This window comes from Capra hircus, chromosome 19, assembly GCF_001704415.2.
Source record: "Capra hircus breed San Clemente chromosome 19, ASM170441v1, whole genome shotgun sequence".
NCBI lineage: Eukaryota > Metazoa > Chordata > Mammalia > Artiodactyla > Bovidae > Capra > Capra hircus.
In genome coordinates, this window is record NC_030826.1 from 55,034,241 (window position 1) to 55,049,459 (window position 15,219).

The following is a 15,219-nucleotide window of genomic DNA, read 5'->3' on the forward strand; positions in this document are numbered from 1 at the left end:
GAATAAGGAAAGGGAGGGAATATTTCAGTAAGTTCGGATATGACATGACAATACTATCACAGGCCTTAATATCTTTGTTTCCTAAATAAATAGAGCCACCAGCAGGAAAAAGGTCACCTCACAGAAAACGCTATGAGATTTTTAAGTTGCTAGACTCCTTTCCATCTTCTCTTCCTCATCAGCTCTTGAAACTGCTGTCAAATTCTACACACTGGCAAAGAAAAAAGGGGTGAAAGTTGAGGGATTTTATAAAGAAATTAAAAGTTAATTGTGATTATTTGAACTAAAAATATTATAGCCACTGATGTCATTTTAAATGCCTGAAACACACGGCCTGTCCTTACAGAAATGCCCATGTGATCATTAAAACAATTATCACAACACCTGTGAACACAATCAGTTCATTTTAGCAAAAAAGCAACCTCTTCTACCTCCCACCCACCCTACTAAATAAACACAATTCATTTTACGAAGCTATTGGGAAAAGTATGCTTGTTCTATATAATGGTTATCAATTCAGAGACAATTTAAAGTACAACTACGAACAACTAGAATCCCAAACTTGCTGAGTATTCACTTCTTAAAAGAATCTCCATAGACTTACAACATGGGGGCATTCACCTAGAATGGATATATGGAGATGAAGCCATTGAGAAGGCTGGGAGAAGGGTGCCAAGGAGCTTTTTGAGAACTGTGGTCTCTCCCATGCTGAATGATACTACCAAGCCCTTAAAGGCCATGTGTCTTAAGGTTTCTTGAGTAGGAGGGACTCATACACTGATTTTAACAATCCCCCCCCCTTTTTTTTTTCCAAAAAAAAAAAACTGAGAAGTAACTTATACACCATAAAAAGTCACCATTTTAAAGTGTACATTTCAGTGGTTTTTAGAATAACCATCAACATGGTCTGATTCCAGAACACTCCCACCCCCCCCCCCAAATAAACCCTATACCTATGTTCATAAGCACTGACTTTACCCAAACTTTCACCACAGATCTCTCTGTTGCCCATGCAGGTATTTAAGGTGGCTGGCTGAGGTAACTTTACAAAGAATCTATATGGTAAGAAAATAAGAAAACTACATTGTCCAGAAGGATACTGATCGCAAATTCTTGACATTTTTAGCAATCAGACTAACTGTAATTTTCATATATTGACTAACAAGAAACTTACATTCAACATCCATCTTCACATAACACATTAGTGTGCCCCAAAATTCATCCAAGATGTTTAAAAGAAGGGAAGACAATCTACTAGGATTAGCCATAACTGTCCACAGTTGTAATTGCAAAATACAGAAGATGCGTATGTGGGAAAACCTCCTTTAGTATCAAGCACAGCTGGATCAAAAACAAAATAAAACAAAATGAAAAACTTAATCATTAAGCAAATATCATCCCCATTTGGGAAAACAATTTCTAGACCAGTCCTCTAATTAAAGTAACGCAGCTTTAAATGCAACCTGACTTTTACCAGGCTTCTGACCTAGCATCTTTCCTAAGGAGAAAAACAACCTTTAGACAAAGGTCTGGTAGGAAAGCCTGCAGGTGAGTGGTGCTCAGGCTGTTGCAGGATTCTCATTACCTAAGTGAGCTAATAGCTCCTAAGACACACAGGAAGGAGACCTCACCTTCAGGCATGAATGTGTTGAAAGCGGGAGGAAGTAGGTCCACGAGGATGTCTTGCTTTGGGGCACTTATCTGGGGTGCTATTTCCAGAGAAGGAGCTCAAGATGGATTTCTCTAAGTTGCTCTCAGAGTTGTCCAGCTGCCCTCACCAATAAGCCACAGTCTTTGTAGGTTGAGAGAAACCACCAGTCAAAGCAGATGCATATGGTTGGTGGGGAAGCCTTCTTTAGTATCTAACACAGTTGGATTAAAACAAAAAAACTTAACCATTAGGCAAACTTTCACTTTAATCATTAATTTAGATGATAGCAAATATCAACTAGATGCTAAATTAAAGGCTTACCCTTAGCATGGGCACTTAACACTTAATGGGGATTTTGTAGGCTTGCCTGAAGGCCACAGTGAGCTCTCAATTTTGTCCTGCAAGGAATTAGCTCTCCTTGATAAATGAGCAAACAAGATCCAGAGATGTTTATTGGTAATTTAACTCATTCCTGCTGAGGCTGCTAAGGAATGCTTCCAGTGACTTCCACTGTGCAACAAGTTGTGCTCTAGAGTAATGTATTTACAATGTTACTGCAATTTGCAATAATGACTTAAATACTGTTCATTGCCTGGATTTTCCAAAACACAGTCAGATGCAATCAAGCTAAGCTCATGAGATTTACATAATGCATACACTAACAGATTTCCCTCAAAATCATTTATCTATGGAAGTACTGCTACATTATTCTTGTTTAAAGATACCCAGGAAACAGTCCTCAATTAAAATGACAACTGGCTAGATAAGGATATAAAGCATTTATCTTCTGTCTTCCTATAAGAAATCACCCAGTGGTCAGAAAGCTCCAAGAAATCTTTAATAAACTAGAATTTCACCTTCCTTTAATACAGAGCATTAAGAAGTCTGAGAATCAACTGCCAACTAAAAGAATCCAAAAATGATGTTTTTGAGGTTTATATCCGCTTATGGGATCAAAATAATGAGGTCAAAAATTGAATTTTTTATTTGGCTAAGCTGCAGAATCTTAGTTCCCTGACCAGGGACTGAACCCAGGCCACAGCAGTGAATGCGCCAACGTCTAACCATTGGATTACCAGGGAATTCCCAAAATCAGGGACTTGCCAAATCCCAAATGATAAATTTTTGTTGACCTTTCAACTATACTTCCCTGGTGGCTCAGACGGTAAAGCGTCGGTCTACAATGTGAGAGACCCAGGGTTCCATCCCTGGGTTGGGAAGATTCCCTGGAGAAGGAAACGGCAACCCACTCCAGTACTCTTGCCTTGAAAATCCCATGGATGGAGGAGCTTGGTGCAGGCTACAGGGTCGGGCACGACTGAGCAACTTGACTTTCACTTTGACTTCAACTATACACTTTTAACAGTATTAATTATGTAGTAAAAAAAGCCCAAAGTTAGCTAAATTTGTATTACTCCAAAATTTCCCATTCCTCAATCTCTTCTAAAATGTAAGATGGATTTGTTCTAAATAAAGCTGCATTTAGTCCCTGTCAAAAAAAGAAAAATTACCTAGCAAGAGGTCACGTGGTTCTCGTATTGAAGAACTAATACAGGCATATTATCATTTTATTTAGAGCTAATCAGACACATGGAATTGTACAACACAGGAAATTCTGATATAGCCACTTTCTAAAAGGGTCGAATTCCTTAGGCCTAGCACAAGCGCCCAATACACCAATTTCCTGAAAGGATTACTTTTTGTTTCTCTTAAACTAAGATTATTCAAGAGCTTAAAAAAACACCCCCAAAATAATTATCTTTCAAACTGTTATGATAATCCTCTTGGTTTAGAAAAAGGAGGGCTCAAACTCTAGGACTTTGGCTGTGGCGTAAGAATAAAGGGCAAGAACCAAGCCAACAGGAAGGCAATTTTTACTTTTGGTAGATTCAAAAGCATTTGCCAATACTGCCGTTATGATGTGTGTGCTTAGTTGCTCAGTTGTGTTGGGCTCTTTGTGGCCCCATGGACTGTAGATCAGTGGCATTGGATTTTAATGCAAACCTTCTCTGAATTATTGCAAAATTACTGCTTGTCACATAATCTCAAATAACATCAGGTACAAAAGAAATACACGAAATTAACAATTTATGTATAAGTAAGCTTTAAAAGGCAAAAAAAAATTGACAGGTAAAAATACAAACATTAAAAAACAAAGGCGTCTGTATCTTTATTCCATGACGGGATCAATGCAATCGATAAGGTCATCTTTAGATTGGAATAAATTCTAGAAATTCATGCTATGAAGGAGAATTAAAAAATTGGGGGGCAACTCAAAATTTTATAACAAATACTGAAATCAAAATTGAAATGTTCTTGTCTTCTAACCCCCAAGGACAACAAATGGGTTCAGAGTCAACAAGTATACTGGTGCGGCACTCAGCGTCTTTATGCTTCCTGCTCCTCAGACCCCATGACAAGGGAATGAAGCTTTCCAAATCATTCGGGTTTCTGAAGGCCCATAAATCTATCAAGAAAGAGTTCTATCTCTTTCTACCAACTGAATTCTACCTCTGATTTTTGGAGATAAAAACACACACACAGATACACATGAACACATAACAGAAAATAGCGAGCCGTAACACCTCCAACCTTCAATCAGACCTGGGCTTTACATCTGCTACTGTCCATTTACTAAGCCACTTGAACAGCCAAGACTGATTACTCTGTACTTATCCCACAAGAAGCGGAAAGGCAGATTTTAAACAAATCTCACTTTAACAATGAGCATCAGGGACTTTCCTGGTGGTCCAGCGGCTAAGACTCCATGCTCTCAATGCAGAGGGCCTGGGTTCCATCCCTGATCAGGGAACTAGGTCCCACATATCCCAACTAAGACCCAGCGCAGTCAAATAAATAATTTTTAAACAATTAGCATCAAGAAAATAGACTTATATTAACATTTACACAGCTGTTGATTAGTTTCACCTCTCAATTTCAAAATGGTTAGAAAGCCTTTCTAACACAGATTCCATAGTATACTCAATGACAACATAGAAACACAAGTTGCTGAAACCAAGATTCATATTACTCAAAATGTTATCCATATTTTACTGAAAAAACGTGATCTGAGCAACCAGAGATTGTAAGTAAATTTCAATAGGATGAAGTTTGCAGATGTCCAAATCTAGACCATGCTGTTGGACCATACCCTTCATCTGATCACTCAATTCTCTAAGACCATCTCACCAAAATCAATGGCTGAATGGCAGAAAGAACTCCAGCAAGAAAGGATCAGCAAAGCAATCGTCACATCAGAAAAGTTATAGTTAACGTGAGTCAGACTGAAGTCAAGAAAAAGTTTCAAATGATTTCAACCAATAACAGAGGCTCTTAAAACAACACACTTTTCTTAAAATCGATATTCCCTAATCTCAGAAGTTTCCCAATGGGTCTTACTTCCGTGACAAACAGCAGCTCTTCCTGTCTTTTAGGTATTTCTACTCCAACAAATGCTTCTTGTACTTGGTTCACCAGGCAGCGTTACCGTGTGCCCCTCAAGGGTTGTTCAACCCCCAGGTTCCAAATCTCTAGCAAGGCTGAGGTACACTTGGGAGATCTTTCTAGGCTTGTACACGACTTGGGAGCCCAGGGGGGATGTCCGGTACTCAACATCAGGGAAATGGAAACCAACATTTCACTCGACAGGAGGACCTGCCTCCTTTTCTCACTTTCTCCCAAAGCATCTAGCTCTAGGTAGTTGCTAAGAAGTACCCTGAAGGGAAATAAAGAGAAGACAGGGACCTCCACTTAAGATACAAGCAGATTCTCAGGAAGAGGTTTTCCATCTCACTAGACTTGCAGAGTCGGCATTTGGGGCTCCCTCTGAGGCCACATTTGGGTTGGGCCTGAGGCCAACACTCAGACCCCATCACCCAGGCTGGGGCAACTGTTTCTAAGCGAATTCAATCAAGAGTGGCCTCCGTGGACAACATATGGGCCTTGCGGTCACAAAAGGCCTCTGGTTCCTAGTACGTGGGTCTCCTGACAGGACTTCACGCTCACTGTCCATTCATAAGCGGGTCTAAGGTTGGCCGCTTAGGAACTCATCCTGGTCGCGTCTTGGACTTCTTATCGCCCCCAAAGTGCCTGGGACTGTGGTTTTTACGGTCTGAGGAACAGTTAGGCCTCGAAAGGTTCCGGCCTACAAGGTGTGCACTCCGCATCCCAAGCTCCCGCCTTCCCAACTCGGCGCCGGAGACCGGGTTTCCCGCCCCTCAGCCGGACCAAAGGTTGGTGGCAGTTGTAGGCAGTTGGGACCGGCCCCAGCAGGTTGGAACCGGTCTGGGCCGGGCCGGAGGAGGAAGGGGGGGAGGGAGAGGCCGCCTCGCGCTCTCCCTGCGCGCGTGACTCACGCTGGCCGCTGACGTCAGGCGTGCGCGCGCGGCGGGGGGGGGGGGGGGCTCTACGTACGTGTAGTGCTGCGGTTTCTCGGGCTGTGCCTGCAGCACCTGAGCGGTAGCGGCCGGGGGCGCCGAGGAAGCTGCGGAGCCGCCGGGCCCGGGGCCCTTCGACATGGTCCTGTCTTCCTGCCTCTTCGCCGCTCCCCTTTTATTATTCAGTCTGCGCGGTCCGCGCCGAGGCCCTAGTGCGGCTGCGCCGCGCCACGAGAACGTGAAGACCCCCCGCGCGGCAGCAAGGCTTGCTGGGAGTTGTGGTCCCAGGTTCGGCTGGAATTTTACCGCCGGCAGAGGGTTGCTGCCGAAGGAACAGACCACAATACCCAGAGAGCCTTGCGGGCGGTGTCCCGGATGCTGAGAGCCCGCGACGGTTTGTGGGGCTTGCAGTCCAGTTGCGTTACTTCTTAACTGCGTTTCCAGGTTCGTAGGGGAGCCTTTGCCTGCGATTGGAGCCCTTGGGGTCGAAAAGGCCCAGAGTTAGGGAGGGCGTAACGACTGCTGTAAAACCGTTCCAAGTGTAATTTCACTCTCAACAGGATAATGATTACCTCGCCTCCGTACTTAATCCCAACTTGGGTTCGGTTCTGATGAGGGTCCCTAGCAGTGGGCCTTTGAGCTGCAGGTACCTGAAGTCCGCCAACATCCTCATTCCTGCGGCGGGACCAAGCGTGAAGGAAAGTCGGCCTGCTGGAAGTCAGCTTGAGAAAGCTTTGCCAACGAAGAGCAATACAACACAATACTCTGTTCCCGCGCCTTTGCCGAGGCGCTCCATAAACCTTTACCAGCCCTGAAACCTGGAACTCCACACGACTTGAGTCCCCCAACTCGACACCTGGCCCTACCAACATGTTTCCAGTATATTAAGGGCCAAGAACGAATTTAATCTCCATCTAGCATAGTCCCAGGTACACTGGCAAGTTGCAGGAGTGTCGAAAAGCATCAGAGGATGGGCCTGGGTTTGAGTAGAGAGTACGATTTATAACCCACTCCACTTTCGTGCTCTGGCCCTCAGCCTTTCTACTGGGGAAAATGTTTCCTCCCCTCTTCCCGCCAGTTGGGCGAAGTACTTCACAGATATTTTAACACTTTGTTAACAAAGTGTTTTCCATATTGAATCTATTCAAAACCCTGTTGTACAGGCTAATTACATTTTATTAGATAGCGTTAAATAATGATAATCTCATTAAAGAAACATTCGATTAACCTTGCGGGTGAAGCACTGTGGGCTGAATGGAAATTTTTCATGTTTAAGATTGATGCATATCTATTTTATGTTGTTCCGAGTAACTTCATATCAGAAGCCAAACCCAAGTTGAGAAACTGGTGTTTCTTAAACAGACCAAATCAATTGTTTAAGCACTAGGGGTGTTTGAAGATGAAAAATTCCGAAAGGACAAAAAAGTCGTGTAAATTATGGTGTACTGCTTTAATCCTATTGTTAAATCCAAGTAATCAATTTATAGGTTATCCTCCAAAATACCCAAATGTGATTTGATTGAAGAAATACAGTTCAGCGTGCTATATTTTAAATGAGCATATACCATGAGCTTCAGAATAAGTGTGTACTAGTAGAACTGAGATATGATATCATTCAAACTGCTTAATTTAGAGAAGAGGAAACCGAAACTCAGAGAGGTTAAGAAACTCGTGCAAAGTTACTCAGCAAGTACGTGACAGAACAGGAATTAGGACAGTAATCTACACGCTGCCTCATATTCTGCATTGTTTTGATTGTATTAGCATTTTCGGTTGTTCCCTATTTTTGTGTTAATTTTCCTCCTTTGCATTCACTTAGGGTTAGGAAAAAGAAAAACCTAGCGATAAGACTACCAACTAAGAGGGACAGATTCTTTCCACTAATCATTCTTAAATGGATGCATGTAAATCCATACCTAGTTTCAGTTCAGTTCAGTTGCTCAGTTTATCTCTGGAGGCAGAGATGGGCGAGGGTGTGGGGTGGGGATGGATCACTACTGTATTCGGTAGAAAGCATGAGACAGTTAGGGTTCTGGAATGCCTAGAAAAGCCTTGGAACACAAAAGTGGGTGTTAATTTAGGATCCTTTTCCTTCTCTAGGCCATCTGGGCAGTCAAAAAAAGATGGCAGGGTATTTTTCTGGTTAAATTCAAGGACGCTTGACAGTCTTTTACCTGAGGTATAATCAGTGCCCTGTTTTTCAGCTTTACACAATTTCTGAGAACAGGCCAAGAACCTTCATCTTGGTTTCTCTTCTCAGCCTGGCATGAAATAGTTTCCTCTACCCTAAACTTTGAGCAGAGGAAAGAAACTAAAGTTGACTGAATTATGATATAAAAGTTTATAGATATATGATAATCAAATACATATTGTGCGTGTTATGATTGAGGGGGCCGAAATGACAAATTTGGAACTAGAGGTTGGGCCAAAGGTGTTTTTGCCATAGCTGCTTTAAATCAAACTGTTCATTTTTTCCCTCTCACTTTTAATGATGAGAGGGGTAACTTTTGACATCAGATGTAAATTTTTGAGGTGTTTATATTTATGTAGTATAATTCTCTGTTGAATCTATATGTACCTGATTTTTCTGCTTTTTTTAATAATTTAAAATATTTGGTGAATCCAGGGTAAAAACTGTGGAGTAGAATGCCCAAGGCTTTGTTTCAATTTTCTGAACTTTGTTTGGCTGGTCTTAACCTTAAGCCTGCTTTGATATTTTATATAACTGAATCATCTGAAGAACTAAGTATTAAAATCCACTCAAGACATGTAGACAAAGGTAGGGATTACCATCATTTTTTTACATTTGAATAGAAAATTTATTATTTTCATTTTCCAAGTGTTTTCTTTTTCTATCAGGGAGGGGAAAAAAAATCTTAAGGACAGTTGTCACTTGCTGCCAAATTGAGGGTAGTCTTTCTCTGGTGGTTTAGTCTCTTAAGTTGCCTCTGACTCTTGTAACCCTATGGACTGTAGCCTGCCAGGCTCCTCTGTCCATGGGATTCTCCAGGCAAGAATACTGGAGTGAGTTGCCATTTCCTTCTCCAGGGATTACCATTTTTATGTTTCTTCAGAAGTAATATATTCCAGGATAGACCGTTAAATACAAGGGACCATATTTAATTTAGTTGTCTTTTGTTCTTGCCTGGAGAATCCCAGGGACAGGTGGGCTGCCATCTATGGGGTTGCACAGAGTCAGACACGACTGAAGTGACTTAGCAGCAGCAGTCTTTTGTTTATACTTTAGGGACTTGCAAATACTGGTTTAGAATTGACTATTCCCATTCTGGCTGTAGTGATTTTGTTCAGTTGAATTACAGAATTTAAAAAAATATGTTGCCTAGTAAGTTACTCCTTAACTGTAAGCATATTGAAATCAGTGTTTTGTGGTGGTCTAAGGACATAAAAAACAGTCCTTATAAATAAAATAATTTATTGACATTTGTTTCTTTGTTTTTTATTTATTTGTTATTTACCTCTCCCCACCCCACCAAACAAAAGAACTGTATTTTGGTTAAAATGTATATGCCTCATAGATAAATACTTGATAACATGATTTACTGAATTCTAATTTTCATTTACACTACTACCTATCAAAATGTTCATGAAAAGTAAGCAATCACAGGGAATGCATTTTATTTTACATTGGAAAATATTTACAAAATTTTCATGAAAATACCGTCTCCTTCATGGTATTAGCGTTACGCCCGTTGCCCTCCCATCTGTCCAGATTAAGGACCAGTCCTGATAAGGACCAGTGCAATTCATTTGCATTGACTTTCTATTGTAGAGCTTTGGAACCAAGGGAAGGATCCAAACATAGCTCCATTTTATCCAATCAGAAGAGCGGCTTGGTGCTAAACTCTGATTCGTCCATTCTTCTTTGCATTCATCCAATCGTTAGGCCACTTTAACAGCCAATCAGTGGTCTAGATGTCCGCCAATCAGGGAACGGGGCCGAAGCACGGCCTTTGTGTCGGGGGATGTCAGCGCGTCGGCGAAAGCGTCAGCCAATAGAAAAAGTCATTGGTGTATGCAAATTAGGGTCCTATGACGCAGGGACGCAGCGTGAAGCGTGGGTATAAAAACCGAGGCATAGGGGGGCTTAGCGCGCAGAGCGGTTTGGTCGTTCGTTGGGGAGACTTCGTCCAGTGTTTCAGCTACTGCGGCTCTTTGGGCAGCAGCGGCGGCGCGGTGGTCGGAGAAGCGGCCTAAAACTTCGGCATTAAGTAAGTGTTCATGGGTTTTATCTGTGACTTCAGGCTTGGCCAGCCGTTGATATCGCGGGTCGAGGCCGTTGAGAGCCAAGTGCCGACTGGTGCGGGCTACTCTGGCTGTTGGCGCCGGCTGTGGGGGCGGGTAGTTTTCCCTTGGGGTTTCGTTCCGGAACCGCGTCTCCGCCTTTTTCCCGCTGGTGATTCAGAGGTCCCGACGCTGGGTTCCGGGCAGCCGGGCCTCCGCCCGTCGAGGAGGGGAAGTGACTCCTCCCCGCGCCCCCCCCCCCCCAGGAGTCTGCTGCTACTCGCAGCCTGAGTCATTAGGGGACGGGGAGGAGGCGGCGGCCCTCGGCCATCTGCCGTCCGCCTTGGGGCGCGAGGAGGCGGGAGGGCTGGGGCGCCGCACGCCGAGAGGCGAGCGTGCCTCGGCCCCGGAGTCACGGATGTCTTCTACAGGTAAAAGAAAATGGCCCGAACTAAGCAGACTGCTCGTAAGTCAACGGGTGGGAAAGCGCCCCGCAAGCAGCTGGCCACCAAAGCGGCCAGGAAAAGCGCCCCCTCTACCGGCGGGGTGAAAAAACCTCATCGCTACAGGTAGGCAGCACTACAGGGAGACGATGACTCGGCGGCCCTGCGGGCGGGATGCTTCCCGCGGCTCTCCGGCCGCTTTCATAACCGGTGTCCCTTTGCGCTCTCCTGCTCGCTCCAGGCCCGGGACTGTTGCGCTTCGAGAAATCCGTCGTTACCAGAAATCCACCGAGCTTCTGATCCGGAAACTGCCTTTCCAGAGGTTGGTGAGGGAGATCGCCCAGGATTTCAAGACCGACTTGAGGTTCCAGAGTGCCGCCATCGGCGCGCTGCAGGTGAGCTGGCGGGGGCTGTGTGCGGCCGGGCGGAGGGGAGGGCTGGTGCGCGGCCCCCTCGGAGAGAGTCTAATAGTGTGGCTCTTGTCCTCCACAGGAGGCAAGCGAAGCGTACCTGGTGGGTTTGTTTGAAGATACTAATCTGTGTGCCATCCACGCTAAGAGAGTCACCATCATGCCCAAAGACATCCAGTTGGCTCGCCGGATACGGGGAGAGAGAGCTTAAGTGAAGGCAGTTTTTATGGTGTTTTGTAGTAAATTCTGTAAAATACTTCGGTTTAATTTGTGACTTTTTTTGTAAGAAATTGTTTATAATATGTTGCATTTGTACTTAAGTCATTCCATCTTTCACTCAGGATGACTGCGAAAAGTGACTGTTCACAGACCTCAGTGATGTGAGCACTGTTGCTCAGGAGTGACAAGTTGCTAATATGCAGAAGGGATGGGTGATATTTCTTGCTTCTCATGATGCATGTTTCTGTATGTTAATGACTTGTTGGGTAGCTATTAAGGTACTAGAATTGATAAATGTGTACAGGGTCCTTTTGCAATAAAACTGGTTATGACTTGATCCAAGTGTTTAACAATTGGGGCTGTTAAGTCTAACCATACATCACTGTGATAGAATGTGGGCTTTTTCAAGGGTGAAGATACAAGTCTTAACCACAGTGTAACTTACAGTTTCCTTAAAAAAAAAAAAAAAGTAAACCTGGCAGCTATAGAATACACTATGTGCATTTATAATAGCTATTTTATATATTGTAGTGTCAACATTTTTAAATTAAATGTTTTACATTGACATGTGGTGGGGAGTGTTGTCTTTAAGGTGTGTAATTTAGAGTTCGATTGGTTTTCCCCTGAGTAGACTGCACTTGTTTACGTAGTAAAATGCTTTTCGCGTTATACCTTGCATAAGTCCTCATTCTACCACATGTTAAACTAATCTAGCTGATAATGCAAACACTAACGGGGAGGGGGATTTATTTATAAGGGCTCTAGACTATAATACAAGTTACTCACACCAGCATCATCTGTTACTAAATATAGTAGTTAGTGCAGCTTTTCTTTGTGTTGTGATTGGTCTCATAACTAGGTTGAACTTTTCTCTACCAAGGAGGAACAATACCGAACTTTTTTTCCTTGTGGGGTTTGTATTATAATAACTGTTAGGGTAAACTTGCTGTTGGGGAGGGACACAGCTTCAGCTTATTGAACCTCTGCCAGTTTAAATGGTGTTCATGTGGCATAGGTTCTGGGAAAATCACTTCATAGAGATGGCTTTCCAAGTGGTTTTAAAATTTATCCTTCTATTGAAGTTTTTAGGTCAATTATGTATGTTGACTAAATTTACAAATAAAACTTGTTTATTCAACTAAGTGTCAAAAACCTAAATTGAGTACAAAGCTTTTAAGTTTAGCTGATTTCAAGTTTTACTTGATAGCAAAAGCAGTATTTAGAAGAATAATTCTACAAAGCATGTAAACAGTCCTCTAGAAGCTTTTTAAAAATGCTATGACAACATTTTTGCAGTGTGGGCCTGTGACTAAAAGGCGGCTTCCCTGCCTACCCGTATCTGTCGAGGAAAGGAAATTTAATTCTAGAACTCAAATTTGGGGTTTGTTCCTGAACCTATTTGTGAAGAACGTTTATAGATTTTTTATTTTTTAATTGAAGGATAAGTGCTTTACAGGATTTTGTTTTTTAACATCAATATGAATCAGCCGTAGCTGTAGGTGTATATATGTCCCCTCCCAGTATAGACTTTTTTATACAGTGAGTTACAACAAGTGCCCACAGGTGTAGAACTCGGTTTAAGTCTAAGCTGCCTTTTCAGTGTGAAACTAGTGTTCCTAACCAGTGATGGCCACCAGTGAAATGTTAATATGGGCACAAGAACCACAGGAGTCAGACAGACGCATTCTGTATAATTTGAAGTCAGTGGCTATAGAAAGATACTTATACTCTGATACAGTTCAGTGGGATTTAAATTTGGACTAGTTTCAGATATTAAGGGTTAAGAGGTTCCCTTGGAGTTAGATTAGGATTGAGAATTTGATAGTTTTTATGAGGTGCCAAAAGCGGAATCTGATAGAGTATAAACGTTTCCTAGAAGGTCCGTCATAACCAGTTCTGACAGTTGATTCATTGTGTTCCTGAAGAATGTTGAAATCCTAGCCAGTGGAATGTGTGGTGGTGGGAACCCTGTCCAGTGGTGGTGAGGCTCGTTGAGAACCACTCAAGTGGTTGACGCTTTTGCCCTTGCCTGAAGTGTGCATCCTGAGGTTGAATTTTATTGGGCAGCTTGGAATCTGCTGCTTAAATAGTAGAGCTTGCGCTTGCAGAGTTTATTTTTAACCCAGAAGGCGAAAAGTACTTTCTGGTTTTGGGAAACTTCCCATATGTTTTATCCCTGGGTTTAGGTAGTGCGAAAAAAGCAAACAAAAATAAAAGTTTTTAAAGTTCAGACTTTCTTAGCTTTATGGTCTTCATTTGGATGGTATATGTTTTCAGAGTTTTTCTCTGGAAAATGTTCAGAAAGCTTTACCTTCAGCTCTCCCCAATAGTGGTCTGGGGCTCCCCTGTCTGGCCCCTTGTAAGCACTGCTGCTTGCCTGGTGTCAAGTGTTGATTCTGGGACCTGTGCTTCAATTGGAGAGCTGGCCCCTTCTGGCTCACCTTCAAGTAGGGCAGCAGAGAGTAGAAACGGCCCTGTCAGCTGAGCTGTCTTTGGATCAGCAGGAAACTGGGCTTGCCCTGAAGTTTGTGCAGGCAAAAGCCAGCCTGTACACAGGAACGGGAACAGCAGCAGGTCAGCAATCTGCCTCAGGCTTACGGCCAACCTACCCTTCCATGGAGAAGGGTGAGTTTTCTGCACACCACCTGTGGCCGTTGTGTCACTGTGGATGGTGTGGCCCTCAAGGCACAAGAGCCTTGAGCATCTTTCCTGGGCACATAATCCTCACCCCTCCTTTCCCTCACTCCTCCTTCCCCATCCCTTGACTTAAGTCACCTCATGGCAATTACAGGAGTTCCCAGGTGGTGCCAGTGGTGAATTTTGCCTGCCAAAGCAGGAGTGGGTTACATCCCTGGATCAGGACGATCCCCTGCCCACACTAGTCAGTATTCTTGCCTGGAGAATTCCATGAACAAAGGAGCTTGACAGGCTACAGTCCATGGGGTTGCAAAGAGTTGGCCGCTGAGCGCAGACACAGCCCGTTTCCTTCAGCCCCACCCCAGGCCCTGATAGAAGAACACAGCTGAGCGTAGTGCTCTTTGTGCTCCCTGGCCTCTTCCCTCACCCTGTTGGTGGTCCTGCCTGTCTCACCATTCCTCGGGGAGGTCACTGGCCCCCGCTGGGCCTGGCTTCTGGCCAGCAACTCCCACAAACAACCTGCCTTCCTCAGGGCAAGGCTGGGAAGAACAGACCCTAGCCTGGGTTGCTGACCCAAATCTTGCAGCACTCCCTGAGGGCATGTCCTTGGGCCAGGCGGCCAGCCTTTGGACTCCCTTTTGTCCACAGGTCTAGGGACTGAGTGAGGCTGTGGGCCAAGGTGGGTGGGGGCAGCTGAAACAGCTTCAAGCTTATGCACAGAAACTGTGCTGTAAGGAGGGGCCAGAGGCCGTTGTTTTCCCTCCTGGGGTCGGGAGCGGTGCTCCCCCTGCTCTCCCTGTGGTCTGGCTGACTGCCCAGCTGTCCCTGGCAGTGAGGGGTCCCAGCTTGACAACCGCTGTTCCAAGCAGTTAAGGGACTTCCATGTGAGGTGTCCCCAGCCTGTCCTGGTGTCTCCACCTGGGCACTACATGCAGTGTCCAGCAAGGGTGAGGACCATCGTGCATGCCCAGGAGCAGCACGACTCAGCTTCTGTCCTGAGAGAGGACCCTCCACCCCCATCCCACCTACCCCAATGCCCTTCCTGTGGGAGAAGCGAAAAGGTTGTGCAGTCACCTCTGCTGTCAGCAAGACGGAGTGGAGGGGTCGCTTCAGCGAGGCTGTGACTCCTGGAGGAGCTGTAAGGCCACAAGTGATGTGCAGAGGAGCGAGGTTGGGCAGCCAGGGTCTGGGGTCTTTTCTCCAACAGCTGCCAGCCCCTGTTTAGGAAGTTGCAGTTCTGG

General features: G+C 44.4%; 2 protein-coding genes across 2 annotated transcripts in view; one reads left to right on the forward strand and one right to left on the reverse strand.

Moving 5' to 3' along the window:
* Positions 1-6,392, reverse strand: part of UNK (unkempt family zinc finger) — a 32,413-nt gene extending 26,021 nt beyond the window's left edge. Inside the window, exon 1 of the mRNA XM_018063793.1 lies at positions 6,065-6,392. Coding sequence (XP_017919282.1) covers positions 6,065-6,168 — 104 coding nt within the window. The 5' untranslated portion in view covers positions 6,169-6,392. The remainder of the gene's footprint in view (positions 1-6,064) is intronic.
* Positions 10,122-13,571, forward strand: LOC102190909 (histone H3.3). The gene is made up of 4 exons (XM_018063796.1): positions 10,122-10,256; positions 10,701-10,838; positions 10,954-11,107; positions 11,205-13,571. Exons 2-4 carry the CDS (start codon positions 10,711-10,713, stop codon positions 11,331-11,333), a joined length of 411 nt encoding a protein of 136 aa, XP_017919285.1. The 5' UTR covers positions 10,122-10,256; positions 10,701-10,710; the 3' UTR covers positions 11,334-13,571.

Coding starts and splice junctions, on each gene's coding strand:
- LOC102190909 (XM_018063796.1), top strand. CDS start 10,711: ATGGCCCGAACTAAGCAGACTGCTCGTAAGTCAACGGGTGGGAAAGCG. Junction 10,839..10,953: donor AAAAAACCTCATCGCTACAG/GTAGGCAGCACT, acceptor TGCTCGCTCCAG/GCCCGGGACTGTTGCGCTTC. Junction 11,108..11,204: donor CCGCCATCGGCGCGCTGCAG/GTGAGCTGGCGG, acceptor TGTCCTCCACAG/GAGGCAAGCGAAGCGTACCT.